Here is an 18,179-nt window from a genome sequence, read left to right as displayed (position 1 = left end):
TTACTGCACTGGTAGGACCGTGAAAGAATAAGTTACGGTAATTTCATTGTGGTAAGACACCGGTACCGGCACCAGTACCAGTATCGTACTTACGTACTGAGCTACCAGTACCGGTACCGAACCTGTAGGTCTGATATTCCGTTCCGCATACGATAGGCTATAAAACTTGCATTGCAGCATTAGTAATACCGCGGAAGGAATAAGTCAATTTCACTGCGTTACGGTACCTGTATGGCAACTTACCAGTACCGACCTACAGAAGCTGTAGTACTGAGCAAGACAATCGATCGCGAAACCGCTTGAAATAAGTGTAAAACAGTGTTCCCATGAGTAAAAATAAATACCGCGAAATTTTGTATGAAATATCATATCTCATAGGATTCATATAAAATTTAAGAATAAACAAAAGTAATAGCCTTCTAGCGAAAAAATTAATCTTTAACCACTGAAAATTTCAAAGCAATTGGTCCAGTATTCGAAGAGAAAAGCGACTTTTTAAAAACGTGTCAAAGAACAAGAACAAGAACAACAACAAGAACAAGAACAACAACAACATAATATTGAAACGATCGTTATGTCCACTACGTGTCCAATAAAGTCCATCTCCGCGAAAGATTTTTCCGATCCAGCTTCACCAACAGCGAAAGAATAGTATCCTACCGAAGGATAGGAAGGATACATATTCGGAGATAAGATGAGAGGAATGGGCATTCGATTCAAACCATCTGGCGAACTTAAGATCGTGAATTGTAAATTCTGCAAACTGCCACTAGATAGTTCCAAGCATCTTTTCCTCCACTGCCGCCAAACAGCAATATACATCGCAGAAACCACGGAAGCAATCAACGGATTATGTAACACAAATATTACAATATCAAGACAGGAAATCATGGACAATAGCTACGACGGCCCACAAAAACTTCTGGTCATTAAAGGTTTCACTATCATGAAGATTAATATAATAAAAAGAAAAATCCGACTGGACAGAGAAGACAGGTATTCGAACAGGTATACTGATAAAAATATTCTAGATCAAACCCTAAAAAAAATTGACAGAATTTCTCACCCTACTCGAGACTAAATTCGAAAACCTGGAAATATTTGGTATCAGAAAAAACTGGAAACATATTCTAAATGGATATGTTACAAATTGATGAATCAACTTTGACTATTTTATAAATGACGCCATACCTCCACCTCCCATAAATGGGAGATTAATTCAGATGATACCATCCATAACTTTCTGCGGAAATGATGAATCGGGAACTTCTCGGTGGATGTCATGCTGTGTACGTGTTACACGCCTCACAGTATGTACGGAAGCCGGGGGTGGCGGAAGTTGAGCTGTGCTAAGCATGGCATTGACGGAAGCCCTGGGCAGACGTTCTGCTATTTGGCACATAGCATGTACTCGGGGCCGAAGTCTTTGTCTTGCAATACATAGCGGATACGGAAGCCGCCTTATGTGTATGACCGCTGCTCACGCAGTGGCATGCTTACGAAGCGTAATACCGATATGACTCGGATATGACGTGTCTTTAAGACACTGATCCGAGCCTGGAAAAACTCTGATCCGTGTAAAAAAAAAAGGAATACGCTCGCCACCGCACCTCTAATTACTCTACATGGGTTCGCAGGTTCGAATCCCACTCAGGGATGGTTATGTGCGAGAGGATTGCTGGACTCCTCGCCGGCGTGGGAGGATTGCTGGACTCTTCGTCGTCGTTAGGTGGTTCACGTAACCGCTGGTCGGTTACGGCTTCCTCTACCACCAAGTCCATGCTTCGGAAAACAAACAATATAACTAATCCCATACCCGACTTGGAATGGTAACCGGACGAGAGGCCGTGGTTCGCCATATGGATAAGCCGTCTTATCGGCTTTCCTCTCTCCCGGGATAAATATGTAAATCCTGATCCTAATGGCATGAATCGCTTGCTGTGTGCGATTATAGTATTTATTGGACACGTTAGTGGACATAACAATCGTTCACGTGCATTTGAGCATAGTTTTCTTGTAATTCCCCTACTTATCACGGGGGAGAGAAAAGATAGGGAAAGAACAGAATATTCTTATAGGATAGGATTTACATATTTATCCCGGGGAGAGGAAAGCCGATAAGACGGCTTACCCATATGGCGGACCACGGCCTCTCGTCCGGTTACCAGTCCATGTCGGGTATGGGATTAGTTTTAGTTATTTGTTTTTCGGAAGCATGGACTTGATGGTAGAGGAAGCCGTAACCGACCAGCGGTTACGCGAACCACCCTACGACGGCGAGGAGTCCAGCAATCCTCTCGCACATAACTACCCCGCATGGGATTCGGTGATCGAGATGCGGTGGCGAGCGTATTCCTAACGCTTAGCACGATGAGCCACACCGCCGCGCATTAATTTTATGACTAATTTTAATGACTAGGGAGCCGATTATCTTGCTGAGCGCTCGCGACCGCACCTCTGATTAGTCTGCGTGGGTTAGCAGGTTCGAATCCCATGCGATGATGGTTATGTGCGAGAGGATTACTGGACTCCTCGCCGCCGTAGGGTGGTTCACGCAACCGCTGGTCGGTTACGACTACCTCTACCATCAAGTCCATGCCTCCGAAAACAAATAACTAACTAATCCCATACCAGACTGGTAACCGAACGCGAGGCCGTTGTTCGTCATGTGGATAAGCCGTCTCATCTTATTTTGGTCGAAAGTAGGTTAAAAATCTAACAAAAAAAGAAAGATGGCCAAACTTGCAATAAACTACTGTAAAAAGTTATTCACAAATCACAACCATCAGTAAAAAAAAAATTACGAACATTTCAAGGTTTCTTACAATTTTGTACAAATGAGCAATGGCATACTACATGATAAAGGAGACGAAACAAAATTTTTAATCATATTTAAATGCGAAAGAATACGTAAATTTTACTGCAGTTATCGGTAAATAGGTCAATTCACTATTAGACCTTTGACGTGCTCGGCACTGTATACAGTACCGGTATCGAACTAGAATATTTTATATGTTTATACTATAGTACAGAAATCGTCCAAGCTGCCTAGATTTTTATCAACTGATGTAACCGGATATGGTTTTGATATATCCTGGTAGAGTGTGACGATAAAGATTCATGTGTGCAGTCTCAACGTGAATCGAAATACAAAATTATTCATGCACAACTGTAGCTTAAAATGTTACCGGTGCCCAGTAGTCTTCCATATCCCAAATCTCCAGACTTTGCCGACCACCAGATCGCGAAACTGCCACATCGTGCGTCATTTCTAATTTTGTTGATTTCGTCACATGAAACTTCGGATTGAAAACGAATTCAATGGATCCAAGGATGGCCAATACCGTATAGTTCACTATTTCGAATACATTCGAAATTATTATATTATCTTTTATGAAATTTCGAATACTTAGAAAATAAAATCAAGTAAAAGAAGCTTATCTAAGAGTATGAAGGAATTTCCATACAATAAACAATGGAATAACTGCTTTCTACAACCTGGCTATCTTACCAGGCATTTCATGTCTGCAGATTATTGTGATATATCCTTTATATACCATGTGTGGCATTATGGCATTTTGAATGGTGGCATTGGTCATGAATTTCAATATTTGCGCAACACAATCATTCTGGTAAAACGCCCATACTTTTAAAATACCAACCATTATCCAAATTATTTGCCAAAAAGCGAGATAAAGTATGAGGTATATTTCCGACTTCGACAATTTTTTCGTGAGTACAAAAATACGAATCAAAAATTGATTATATTCAGGAATTTTACCACACATTTTAAGTCCGCAAATCGCCGTTGTATGTTCAAGTAATAATACTTTTATTATTTTATAAATACGAAAATAGGAATCAAAAACTAATTATAATCGGGTAGTTTATCACACATTCTAAGTCTACAGATCGCCGTTGTATTTTGTAAATACGAAAATATGAATCAAAAATTAATATTAATCGCGAGTTTGCCACACTATTTATGTCCACAGATTGCCGTGATAGTGCGCCCGAATAAAATTAATTTTTGATTCTTAATTTTGGACTCACGGAAAAAATGTGAAAAAAGTCGGGAATTTAATTTATACTTTATCCCGCTTTTTGGGTAAGTAATTTGGATTATGGTTGCCATTGGTTTGTATTTAAAAGTATGGACTTTTTACTAGGATGATTTTGTGCTGCGCAAAATATTCGAATTCATGACCGATAGCACTATTTAAAATGTCTTACCGTGTTAATTTAATTCTGTTAACATAACTCAAATATTGGTAAATCGGGCAGTTTACCACACATTTTATGTCCACACATTCTCGTAATGTGTTGGAGTATTATTACTTTTATTATTTAGTAAATACGAATCAAAAATTAATAATATCGGGCAGTTTACCACACATTTCAAGTCCACAGATCGCCGTTGTATTTTAGAGGTATATATAATAGTTTTATTATTTTGTAAATACGAATCCGAAATTAATTATGTTTGGGCAGTTTACCACACATTTTATGTCTACAGATTGTCGATACAACCATGAGTTACGTTGAACAGAATTAAATTAATACGGCATAATATTTTAAATGCTGGTATCGGTCATGGATTGGATTATTGGCAAAAAAAAATCATCCCGGTAAAAGATCGATACTTTTAACTATCGCTATCAAAATTATTTGCCAGAAAGCGAGTAAAAGTATTTTTCCTAATAAATCGACTACTTTTTTCGACTTGCAACTATTCATTGGATATCGTAACAATTACGGCTATAAATAATTGTCAATTTTCGACGTAATGGAAATGGATGTGTAAATTAAAAGCGTAATGTGTAAATGTCCTCTCACGCAAATGTGCAAATGTGTCGCAACACTATGCGACACACGGTCGCACAGAATATAAACAATCAGAGTGCCGATTCTATTTCATCGTCATTACAATACGTGAGAAAGCCTAAAAAGTCGTTTGGAGATTCCGGTAAAACGAAACACCGTGTTTACGGCGAAAAGTGGCTACCATTCGGAATTATTCGAAAATCAGCTGGAAAGGTATTCGAATACCTTGATATTCGAATATTCGATTCGTTTTGGACAATCATGAGTTCTCAGAAAATTTATTGAAAAAAATAGCCTAGTATTAGAGCCACCAACAATCTTCAACCAAAAATCACTTGGTTCAATAGTTGAATAAAAAATGCACTGATGCACTATCAAAAATTTTGCTATAAAAATCTCTGTGGTGCCCGCGTTGCTTGGTTCCCTTAAGCACATGCTTATATTGCTTAATGGTTAATCCAGCGCTGATTATGACCCCTTGCCCTCAGGATAGGATTTATATATTTAAGCCGATAAGCTGACCTAATCCCATACCGAAGCATAACTTCTCATGCAGTTACCAGTCCATGTTTGGTACTGGATTGGTTGCCATTTATTATTCCCGGATGCATGAACTTGATGATAGAAAAAGCTGTAACCGACCAGTGGTTACATGACCCACCCTACGAAAAAGAGTCCAGCAATCTCCTCGCACATATTTGCGAGTCGCGGCAGACCGCTAAGCCGAGCAACACATTTGTGATTACACTCCAACTCAATATAATTAGCTTCATGTATAAGGAGTTTGATTGCATATAACTTGAAAATTGAAATACAGTTTATGATTCTAACAAAATACAGTACACATCATAATTTCTTCTAGTAGGCAGAAAATTTTTGCATTGCATTTGCAGTTCACCCAAGTAATAAAATCATAAAATTGGTGATAAAAACTAAAAATTTTGAATAATAAGATGCAGGCCAGGGGTCGGCAACCTACGGCCCGCGGGCTGGATCCGGCCCGCGTCGCTTCACTAAATTATAGTAACGAAACATCCGTTTTGACGAATATATAGACTTCAGACTAAATTATATTATAACCTAACAATTATATATTTCACAATTACTCGTTTAATGAGCATATAATTTAATCATAATTAGGCAAATGGAAAAAAAAACGCAGAAAAGTTGAGACTAAGTGCAAGGGGGTTCATTGGCGCTGAAAATATTCAAATGGAATTTTATGAGATGCAATGAGGAAATTGATCTATATTCTATTCGAGAAATGTATCACTGCTTGATTTTTATTATAAAAAGTACCACCCGTTCGGTTTTTCGACTTTCTAAAAATATGTGCGGCCCGCCAATGACTTGCAACCTTAATTTTGGCCCACGAGCGACAAAAGGCTGCCGACCCTTGCTTTATAGCCTTTTAATATTATAACATCATAATTATAACACCATTAGTAACTGACTAAATAATCTCATACCCAACATTGACTGGTAACCGGACGAGAGAGAGAGAGAAAGAGAGAGATTTATTATTTGCCAACCAGAAAAAACATAAATACAATGATAGGATAGGATAGGATTTACATATTTATCCCGGGGGAGAGGAAAGCCGATAAGACGGCTTATCCATATGGCGAACCACGGCCTCTCGTCCGGTTACCATTCCAAGTCGGGTATGGGATTAGTTTTTGGACACGTAGTGGACATAACGATCGTTTCAATATTATGTTGTTGTTGTTCTTGTTCTTTGACACGTTTTTAAAAAGTCGCTTTTCTCTTTGATTACTGGACTAATTGCTTTGAAATTTTCAGTGGTTGAAGATGAAATTTTTCTCCAGAAGGCTATTACTTTTATTTATTTCAAATATTTCTGTTAGCTCTGTAAGATTTGTTTTTGTTTGCTATGACGTCACTAAACGTTCTACGGTTATCGGACGCCATTTTGTGTCCAACGGACCATCTTGCAATTTCAATTCACGCTGTCACAAGACAGGACCTTCTAAAGATAGAGAAGTTCTGGTACCGTAACACAGCGCGGTGACACTGAACTAACTCGTAGCTGTCAAAAGCTTGAAAATCCATACAAATATGAGAAATAAAAAGATGAAACTTGGCAGGTGGGTAGAGTTGTGTTTCTTTTAACCATATTTGAAAGTTTCGCGTTTCTACATTTGAAGGAGGGGGAATAGGGGGTGTGCATTTCCGATACGTCGATAATATCTTTGTCAACCAATTTGCGGCCACCGTGTTTTCGTCTGTTTGATTGCTGTGATGTGGTGCTTTGTTTATAATTTAATGAGTTTTGTTCGAAATAACCGTGTTCTTGAAATATATGACGGTCAGAAATGCAATTAGAAGCCCAATGTTTTCACGCTGTCTGTACGAGGTTTGGCGTGTAGAATAAATGCCGCCAATGCACCCACGGTGAAAAAATTAACGGGTTAGATATATTGGTTTTTGTTTTATAGCGGTTTGAATGAAATTGTCCGCAGACTGGCTACACCACCCTAGGCCTGGTGAGTTGTCCGTGTAGTCGAATTGTCCATCAGCCCTAAACGGCTATGACAGTCACTGTACCAAAAATTGTACCCCGATTCGGCTGGTGTTAAGTTGACGCATGTTATTTAGTAACGTTTTTATGTGAAATGTTTGACTGTGGTTCAGTACCTGATCCGATAATACGGTACATAATTGACTCATATCACGAGATATTTCAACTGATGTTTCAATTGTCACAGGACCTAAAATATCTATGATAGGGTTACCATATTCGAAAGAGTTAAATTCCGGACATATTTTCATGAGACCATATATCATAATACCATTTTTTTGCTTTTATGGCGTCATAACGCATATTTGACCCATGCGAGGTGCAGTCTGCCCAATTATAAAGTATGTAGGACTACTTGGAAGTATAATATTTGCAATTTGAACGGATTTATCTTTTCGGTGGACCTATTCTTGATAATAATAATCAGAAATAAACGGTAGATAACTGTGGCAAGTAACGACCAAATAAGATATCAGTCCGTCAATCCAGGCTAAGCCAGTCAATCAACAATACTTTGCAAAGCTACTCAGTATAATCCAGGCAATAAACGCAGCCAGTCAGCAGTCAAAAATTCTGTATCAAAAATTCACTAGGCTTCCTCCTGTATGACATTTTAAGGAAATCTCTGATTATATGTGCGAAATCGATTGCTTTTATAGATGGAATTTCTAGTAACTTTCGCAGCATGTGACCTATATCTAACCAATTCATATTCAGCACAACGGTCAATAGGTTCAAGAAAGTTCGAAGTCAGGGGTTCTCAACCTTTTTCCTGTCAAGTTTTTTCTGTCAACGCGAACCCCCTGTAATCAGACACCGAACAAAGTTATGATATATTGACTAACAATTTGTTGCAACAACAATTCATTGACCTTATGTAACTAAATTAAATCTTCGTGTTGATATTATTTCCCTTGTCGCCTGCCCATCTAATGAATTCTTAAAAACTCCTCCTAGTTCCAGTAACCATAATCACTTTCTCTAATGCTCGCAGTACGCTGTCTTTAGAGATTGCACAGTTTGCCTACAAAGCCGTGAATTTCACATTGTTGCGTCACAATCAAAACAACGCAAGATCAGGAAAAATAAACGTTTCAATTGGCATCTATTTTCAATGGGCACGCATTTTCCTCATGTAGTAATGAAGGATATTAATAAACAATGTTCTGCATTAGCAGTGTTCAGAGTACGATTGCAGATGCAGTAAAATTCCGGACATTTGAGCATTTTTTTAAATTCTTTCCGGACGCAAAATTTAACCCTAAATTCCGGACATGTCCGGAATTTTCCGGATGGTATGGCAACCCTAATCTATGACAGTCCCTGTACCGTCACGGTACCCCGATACAGGTACTGGTAAGTCACCGCCGGTATGTTAGTCGTTGGTCACCGCATATGATTTTTGGGGAATTGTTCTGCGTGTCCATATATTTGAGCATTGCTCTCTTGTTACTGTATTGTTTGTTTTCGGAAGCATGGACTTGGTGGTGGAGGAAGCCGTAACCGACCAGCGGTTACGTGAACCACCAAACGACGGCAAGGAGTCCAGCAATCCTCTCGCACATAACCATCCCTGCATGGGATTCAAACCTGCGAACCCACGCAGAATAATTAGAGGTGCGGTGGCGAGCGTATTCCTAACGCTTAGCCCGTTGAGCCACACCGCAATAAAGCAATAGAAATAACGTTTCTTTGGTATGGACTGGAGGGAGCGATACGACCATGCGGCCATCAGAGTCATCTCTCACCATGTTCGCACCAATTGAAATAAGTTCACAGTAAAAATGCTTATTATTATAAAGCGGTTATAAATTTTGTATCTTTGGGGAAAAAAAGGAAACTCGACCAAGGGTTTTGTCTGTTCTTAAATGACAAATAGTTATTTGGAGTTCGAGTAATATTTGCCCAAATTTTATAGATTCGGGTGTTAATAAAAACATTTATATTCCATCTAATACAAATAAGGAAGTGGCAAGCCATGAATAGGAAATACTTGGCCCTATCAGGACATTACATTTAATCCTATTGACCAATTCCCATGTACTATAAGGTGGAAATATAAGATTTTATGGGCATCTCTCAATGCCACATTTGGACTATAGTTTGCATAGCCAAGTGACTATAAAACAGTGATTATGAGAATGACTGTTATGAATGATGATTTGAGTTGTATAAACAAAAATAAGAAATTAATTCCAATATGAACAATTGTGGCACTTGAACGATTATCACAAATATACAGATTTGAGAACATAGAGTCATAGACTAAAATATGAAAAAGTGAGGCGGAAATAAAGTCATAATCTCCTCCAAGAAAATTTAGGAGCTTGGATGACTATTTTATAATCCCCCTACAATTGAGCTTTAAATACACCATAATACAACAACTCCTTTTTGAGTTGCCCAATATAACTAAATTAAACTAATATATCATAAGTAATAAATTCAAAAAAACTATCAAGCACATGAATTAGGTAAGCACAGGTATGAAATACATATTCATTGGGAATGAATAGTCACTTATTAATTTAGTTGGAAACAGTCACATGTATTTTCTATAAGGATAAAGGAAAAAATGAGTATTCCAATAATTTTCATAAGACAAAATTTAGATACGTATTAATTGATAGAATAGTATTTAACCACTGAATGCAATTAAGCTATACTGATTGAGCATCAATTAAAAAAGGAAATTATCAAAACAATATTTAGAACATTGCAGATTCAATCTTAATAACAACAACGCAAGCTTTAATAAGAGCTTCAGGCAAAGAAGTAAGATTTATTACTAGCTGGTTTGGCACGCATAAATATACACAACAATATAAGTAGTCATAATAAATAGCAGGTTTGGAATGCATAAATGTAAAGAAGTAAATACAAAGGCAATTAGTTGTGTGGAGAGGATGTGGTTCTCCATATGATCCAGTCGTCTTATCGGCTTTTCACTCCCTGGGATAAATATGCAAATCCTATCCTTCGTTTGTTTTTCTGTTATGCACCTTGCGGAGTAATAACTAATAAACGAATTCAATTAGCTTGGTTGGTGTAAGATGTATTTTGATTGGAAGTTGAAATATCGAATCCGAATTATTAGAGTCTGGAACTGTCCGACTCCGACCACCGCCTACAAACAGGGAACTGATGCCGCATTCTTGATGCTGCAAGTCCTCATATATGCCAGCAATTTCTAAACCTGTGAACTAAGGTACCGGTACATTCGAATTATTATCGATGGCCAACGGTAAAGTTTTGGTGGAATTGTTCTACGATGTTTTATCTCCCTATAGTTATTTTTCATTTGAAGTTACTTGTCGCAGTAAAAGTCATTGGAAGCAAATGGAATTGAGTTTGAGGCCCGCACTTTTGGGAGGCATTTTTAAAGCCCTAGGAAGTCAACCGCCGCCGAAATCAGTAGCCCGATCAAAATATATGTCTACAGAACTGAAGCGCTTTTCAAACTATTACAATGTTCCATTTAAATTGCCGAAAAACTTTGGGGAATTTCAATTACAAGGATCTCTTAAAGCACAGAGACTACTTACAGCTGTTGAAATGAATTTTAATAGCCATTTGGAAGGAGTGTCCAGGCAAGTCTATAGAGCTGTATTTGTAACAAATTCTGATATCACACAAGATCAAAATTTATTTCAAGCTTGTACAGATGCTGGATTTTCATCCAATAGAGGTGAAGATCTGTTAAACATGATCACTACTGATAAAGTTAAGTTAAAGCTGAAGGAATCAACTAGAGAAGCACTAGATAATGGGGCATTTGGAATGCCAACCTTTTTTCTTCATAAAAATGGGAGAAGGGAAATGTTTTTTGGTTCAGATAGGATGTTTATGATAGCACATTATTTGGGGGAATCCTGGCCTCCCCCAACAGTCAACAGTGTCTGAGTGTAGCTTCGCTTTTTAGTTTTAAGTCTTGTTTCTGTGACATGTTTTCTTACAAAATTGTTTGAATTTAAATTCTAAATGGTACTAATTCAATAAAGTTCTATGTTTTCTAAAAACAGAGCTCATGTTCATATTTGATAAAAGAACCCCTGTCACAATTTAAATTGTGGTACTTGCATTATTTTCATGTATAAAGATAATGTGTACATATTTGTATTACTGTATTGTTTTTCACTTTATTATACTTTATATTTACTTTTCACTTTATTCGCATTTGCATTATTTTTGTGATCTAAAACAAGGTTCGCATATGTTAAAACGGGCGGCGTAATTCAATGTTATCACTGTAAGTCAATTTTTTTTTTCAATGCGTCATGGTTTATATTACTGGAAGTGGGATACACTGAGTGTTCAAAAAGTTTGGAAACTCTGAGCTAAGTATTTAACATCAGAACTTAAAATCAATCCCAACTGCCTAAGCTTCACCGTTGGAATGAGGATTAGGTTCCTTCACTCGAGTGGAAGTGGTGACTCCTCTACGTTGAGGGTTGCGGCCCATTAGTTATATAAGACGTGATAGGTGGCCACCGCAATGCCAGAAAGATTCCAGCCAAATGTTTTAAGAATTGTACCGGATGTCATACCACTAACCCTAACGAAGCTATGGAATATTCAAATATTTCACATTTTGGTAAAATTGCATTTATTTACAAGATAATTGTAATAAGATAAAATATAATTATTTCTATATTTATCAGTCATGGGGTCAAAAATATCGTTTAATCTTCGATTTTTTTCTTGTTCAAATATTAACAATTTTGTAAAAATAGAAAATTTCGGTAGGATAATGGAATTTTTTTTGGTGGCCCATCAAGCTACGGCTCGTGGCCCGATTAGATGGGACATGGCCACGGGCCGTAGAGGAGTCACCACCCCTGTAGCTTCACTCTGCTCATGATGCTCCAAACATCGATCGAAAAACTAATAGCTTATCTGGTGTTCCCAAACTCAATCTGGACTGGTAATTTGCGGTTTTGTGGTGCACCATATCTATTCAGCATTCCTCTTCCACCTTATCATCATTCCTCTCCCTTAGATAAATATGAATATAGTTTATTTTTCCTACATAAGGTTAAGTACAGTTCTGCAATAGTTAATTAAATACAATTGTTGGTAATGATACAATGGGCAGTCTGAAGGAAATACTGCGAAGAAATCGAAAATACATTCTCGAGGAAATAGAGGATTGTGCAATTATTTTGGAAACTTTGTATCAAAAGGAATTACTAGGAAAAAGGCAATATCAAGAAATAAAGTCTAAAACTATACACATAGACGCAGTGGCGTATTTGCTTGATTGTATAGAGAATTTGGGTGAAGTAGGATTTTTCTCATTTTGTGACTGTTTACAAGAAGATTATCCTTGGATTGAAAAACGACTTTTGACAGCAGCGAATGATGAGGGATTAACAGAAAATACTATTACATCTACACGCTCAAATTCCGTCAAAAGTAGTCTGAATTTTGATGACCATTTTTTATCTAAATTTCCATCAGAGAAACAGTTACTGCAAATTTGTAAATCTCTTTCTGTGAATGACTGGGAAATTCTTGGTTTAGAACTTGGGTTATCTTCAAATGAAATTGAAATATGTAAACATAGTTCAAATAATTTTATAATGCAAGCGCATGGTATGCTAGTCTTATGGACAAGGCGGATACCTGAAGAAACAAATTTTAGAAATTTGATTAATGCTTTGAATAATTGTGATTTACAACATGTTATTCATAAAATTAATGACATTGTATTGTAAAAAAGATGCAATTTTGCCCAACATTCACCCCATCAAATGAAAATGAAAAATAGTACTGATGGAAGAGATGAAAGTATACTTGAAGTGAGGTCCCTAGCCATCAACTAAATGTGGAAAGAGTATTGTTAGTAGAGTTTCATTATTGCTCAAATCGAGATTTTGAGCCCTAGACTAAAAGTGAAAAGAGTACTGATAAAGGAGTTGCAAGTTTGCTCAAAGCGAGGTCCCTTTGCCTGATTTGAATCTCATTATTCCTCTCCCACTTAGCATAAAAGGTCTGTTGCCTTTTTTTGTTCAATTTTTCAAGGATCTTTAGCTGGTGTTACATGCCATATGCAATCTGACTTTTGTACATTTTGAATACTTTATAATGTATGCATAAATGTGGGCGCTTCAGAAGTATGTGTACCAATATGGAGGTAACGAATGTTGTTTGCCTATTTTACTTCAAGTTGTGTAAAAGCACTGAAACCTATGGGCAGGGTATATTCACTTGGCTCACACAGACAGTCCCCGAACTCGTAATAGAATTAAAATAAGGAGAATAGGAATAAAATTACGGCCTAACTCTAACCTGGTTGACATACTACAGGAATATCTAATCACAATAGTACTGAGTAAGTGGTATTAGTAATACCACACACACATCTCCTGGCCAAATCAACAAAATTTTCTTCCGTGTATGGGATTCTTTCCCAGTTGATCAATGCTGTTTTATTAAGAGTTTTATGCATTTTTTCATATATTTTCAGCTCTAAGTTAATATTGTATGAAAAAAATTGGTTCTTTAGAAAAGGTGGTTTCTTTTTATTGTTGTGACATTTTTCATATCTCGGGCTCTTCAAATTGTCTAGAATGGCTTGGGAGCCGCCTGAGGGAATCACCCTTGAAGAGGCCTATGATAATGTCATGGGAAAAATGATAACACACAGAAGTTGGACCCGTTTCGCGAGGAGGGCCTTGCGTATTGATTCCAATGTTATTGATGAAATCAAAGCGGATAACAGTAACAATTCAATGGAGCAAAAACATAAAATGTTGGAGCATTGGAAACAAAGCAAGGGTAACAATGCAACTCCTAGTCTTCTTTATGCTACAGTAAACTATTTTCTTTTTCCTGATGAGTGTCCTGATCCAAATGCCTATGTGAAGAAGCCACTATCTCCAGGAAAGGAATGCGCTGACGCTGAGGGCTTCAATGATGAAGACCCAGGTCAAGACATTGCCACTGGAATAGGAAATACCAGGATAAGCGATATTCCCGTAGAAGAGTATTGTTCGAAGGTTGACTATATCGATGTTAAATGCTGTGCAAGGGAGTTTTGGGAACGGAATAAAAGAAGAGAGTCAAATTACGCTTGTCGAGAAGGATTTGGCCGGGTTTTGATAATGAATAACTCCTTTATACACCATGGTGATGGGTCTCGTCACGGCTCTGATGTCGATGTGAAAAATATGGAGGATTTATGGCTAAAGTTGGGCTGTATTGTGGACGTCCAAAAAGATTTGCATGCCAATGATATGATTGAGGAGTTGCGAAAATTTTCTGATTTCTGTGACAAGCCGGATTATTGTGTTATCATTATAATGTCCCATGGAAAGGAAGATGCTGTTTTCGGTAACGATTCTAGAGAAATTCGATTTGCAGATATCATTGCAATGTTTAACAATGAAAATGCTCCGAATTTACAGGAGATCCCAAAAGCTTTTTTCTTCCAGTGCTGTCGAGGCGATGAACCAGATCAAGGAGTACCAGTGAGAAGCAATGTGCCACAGCCTCGAAAAGAGAGCCCACCACTAAGAGGAAGACTCGCTACAGATGCGAATCCAACTAAGAAAAAATTGCCAACAACATCAGACATGCTGATATCGTATGCAACGCAACACGGGAAGCAGGCATATCGTCACACGGAGAACGGAAGTTGGTTCATCAATGCTATAGCAAATGTGTTCATGCGCCATGCCAAGGAAGAGCATATGGTTGATCTTATGACGAAAGTCAATAACGCTGTCAAGAAGAAGTCAAGCTCAGACGATCTCGACGTGAAGGCCATGTCGCACAACGATTCAACTTTGACAAAGAAGCTCTATCTCTACCCTGGACATCGTAACTAAAAATATTGAGTGGTCATTTACAAAATTTAACGTCAAAATGAAATTTTTTTTTCACAAGTATGGATAGAATAATGAGATCTAAATCGACCCTATTTTTAATTTGCTCTTTTGTCTGATTATCATTTATGCTTATACCAAAGTTAAAATTTTTGAATGAAATTTTCCAACATTGTTCTTATTGTCAAAATCTATTATATCGTGATACTTGTTTTTTTGTTTTAGAGTTTTAGTATTGTTATAAAACAGTGGTTCCCAAACCGCGGCCAGTTGGTCAATTACGGCCTGCGTATCGATTTATTCTGGGCCGCCGAACTTAAAATAATTCAACACTTTATATATTAAGATTTAGCATTCTAGATGCCATCAATTGTTATGTCATTATCACAGTTTAAGCTTGTGTATATTCGTAAAAATTCTTATATCGGTATTAGGATTACATATTGGTGCATTTTTGCGGGCGCTCCCCTCTCCCAGCCTGCGAATATCTTTCTGATTCTAATTTTGGCCCCAGGTTCCACAGCTTTGGGAACCACTGTTATAGAGTTATGAGATTGACGTGCTTTTCTAAAAAGGTGGGGTTTTATACATAAGAGAAACTGTCATTAGGACTTTAAATCCTGTTACTGATTGTTTGTATTATTTGAACTGTTCCTAGATATATGTTTTTTGCTTATGATATATAACAGTGGATTCCTATCTTTTATTAAGGCCCCTGGCCCCCTATCTGGAGACTTTAAGCACTCGTGGCCCACCCTGTTTATCACAGTGTTATCATGATTGGTAGATTCCAAATCCCATTATGTTTAAACAATTCATGCTTAACAACAAAAAAACACTTGGTGAACTGACCTTATCAAGCGATAGCAAACTAGGAAGAACAAAGAGTTGTTTTGTCAAGGGAAAAGTAAAATCCTACCAACTGTGCCTTGGGGGACAATGGGCCTCATGGTTGGGAACCACTGCTATATAATATAAGCTGGCTTACTTGTATATAGTATATTTTTAATTTTGTTCAAATAATGTTTTAGTAAGTTTCTGCAATTAGGAATAGTTCATACTAGTTAGCAAATTATCTTTCTAATGAATATTTTTATACTGTATACAGGGGAGTAGCCCCCCCCCCCCCTTTTGAATTGTAAAAAAAATCATTTTTGCAATTATTCATAGCTTGAAATGCTTTATAGACCCTTAGACTCTACGACTCTTAATAAAAACCCACAGACCCAATTTTTTTATAGTTTAACGTGGTAAAGAGAAATTCCCGACCCCCCCCCCCTTTGAAAATTTCTAGCTACGGCCCTGCCTATCTGAAAACCTGAATTAGCAAAGAAAAATGATATGTCAAGGAGGCATAATTTAGCGTTTCTTAGTCTGTTATCCAATGTGAATCGTTTTTGTAGGATTTCTCCATGTAGCAATTTTATGATTATTTAGGATGATTGGTTTTTATCACTGAAATTTTAAAGCATGCAAATTTAATGGTGTTTATTTTAATTTTTGAAGTTTCTTTAATTAATAATCGTTGTATTTACATCTTCAATAATAACTTAGGGTCTGGTGTAACAGTCCATAATTGTGTTCTTCAAAATATGACCATATAGAAGCCTAATAGCCCTCGACAGATGAGGTCATTGAAAATAAAATAGCGACTATATGTTCATTTGTATACCTAATTTTCGATATGGTAACCTTTTTTTGCCCATGATTGGTTATCCCAAACAAAATACAATCCGAATTCAATATATATATATAATCATAATCACATATTTGTCCCCATTTGAAACATGCCATCTGTATGGCAATACAATATCCCTTTTTAAGAAGGCCATTTGATTGAAGACCTTGTATTCATCCTTATATTTGGCTTTATATTGTAGCCTGTTATAATCCTCCATGAATCCCATTAAAAATACAATTGGGGCCACATATTCATCTTTATTCCTAACCTGTTATCCATAGTCTCCTAATAGTCCTATACGGAGGAAGCCATCCAAATGGTAATTGGGACAATATTCATCCCTATTCTGACTTAATAGGCTATTTTATGGCAGCTCAATATAGCCCTCTATGGAGGAGGTCCACAAATGGCTATTGGAAAACACACCTATCTCTATTCCTAACGTTATTGTCTATGGCCATACATCTGAAACAAATAACTGGTTAACAATATCCTTACCACACACGGACTGATAACTGGAGGAGAGATTGTGGTACAATATATGACAAAGCTTTCTTATCTGCTTTTCTGTCCCCTAGGATAAATATGTAAATGCTATCCTACCCTTATATTGTGGGTTGTGTGCTTCCCACTCCTCAGGTATAGATATGAAATTCCTATTCCTTTCCCAATTGCCATAAAAAATTTTGATCGCCAATCACCACCATTAAAGTCTTAAATTTCAACACCTGACTTGAGAAATTGAATACACGTCTATAGTCAAAGCATAATGTTACACCAGACCCTAATTTATAGTGTTTGTTATAAATAATTTTTCATGAATCTTTTATGCATTTATTATATATATACTTTAGATTTCTACTTTAAATTTATCTACTTGGATGTAAACTTAGTTATTGATGTGAGGTAACGAAGATCACATATAGGATGATTGGATATATCAATGGTATAATACGCGGTTCCATTACATTTGAACCCACGCACATTTGAACCCATGACAATTGCACCTGTATGCTATTGCACCTATGGAATTTTTTTTGTTTTTCGGATAGTTGAACTCATACTAACCCTAACCCATGGGTTTTAGCACCCGCATATAGATTGAACCCGTGGATATACACATGGGTTCAAATGTACGTGGGTTCAAATGTACGGTCACCATAATACGCCGGTCTAAGGAAGAAAATGCAGCAATGCAGGTAAATTTTAAAGTTTCTATATGTCGTAGGACAGTGGTCCTCAACTTTTGTAATACAGGTTGTCCATAGAGTCCCTTTACAGTTTCAATTTGTTTTGAAGTCAG

The 18,179-nt window shown here is 37.2% G+C and overlaps 2 protein-coding genes across 2 annotated transcripts; both read left to right on the top strand.

Annotated features, from left to right (window-relative positions):
- Nucleotides 1-10,535: 10,535 nt before the first annotated feature.
- Nucleotides 10,536-13,835, top strand: LOC120330727 (glutathione S-transferase kappa 1-like). Its single transcript, XM_039397631.2, has one exon. The coding sequence runs from the start codon at nucleotides 10,601-10,603 to the stop codon at nucleotides 11,267-11,269; it is 669 nt and encodes a 222-aa protein (XP_039253565.2). The 5' UTR covers nucleotides 10,536-10,600; the 3' UTR covers nucleotides 11,270-13,835.
- Nucleotides 13,794-17,731, top strand: LOC120330725 (caspase-2-like). Its single transcript, XM_039397629.2, has one exon. It carries the CDS (start codon nucleotides 13,939-13,941, stop codon nucleotides 15,196-15,198), a length of 1,260 nt encoding a protein of 419 aa, XP_039253563.2. The 5' UTR covers nucleotides 13,794-13,938; the 3' UTR covers nucleotides 15,199-17,731.
- The last annotated feature ends 448 nt before the right edge of the window (nucleotides 17,732-18,179 follow it).

Source organism: Styela clava, chromosome 6, assembly GCF_964204865.1.
Source record: "Styela clava chromosome 6, kaStyClav1.hap1.2, whole genome shotgun sequence".
NCBI classification, from domain to species: Eukaryota; Metazoa; Chordata; class Ascidiacea; order Stolidobranchia; family Styelidae; genus Styela; species Styela clava.
This window is presented reverse-complemented; position numbering and strand designations above follow the sequence as displayed.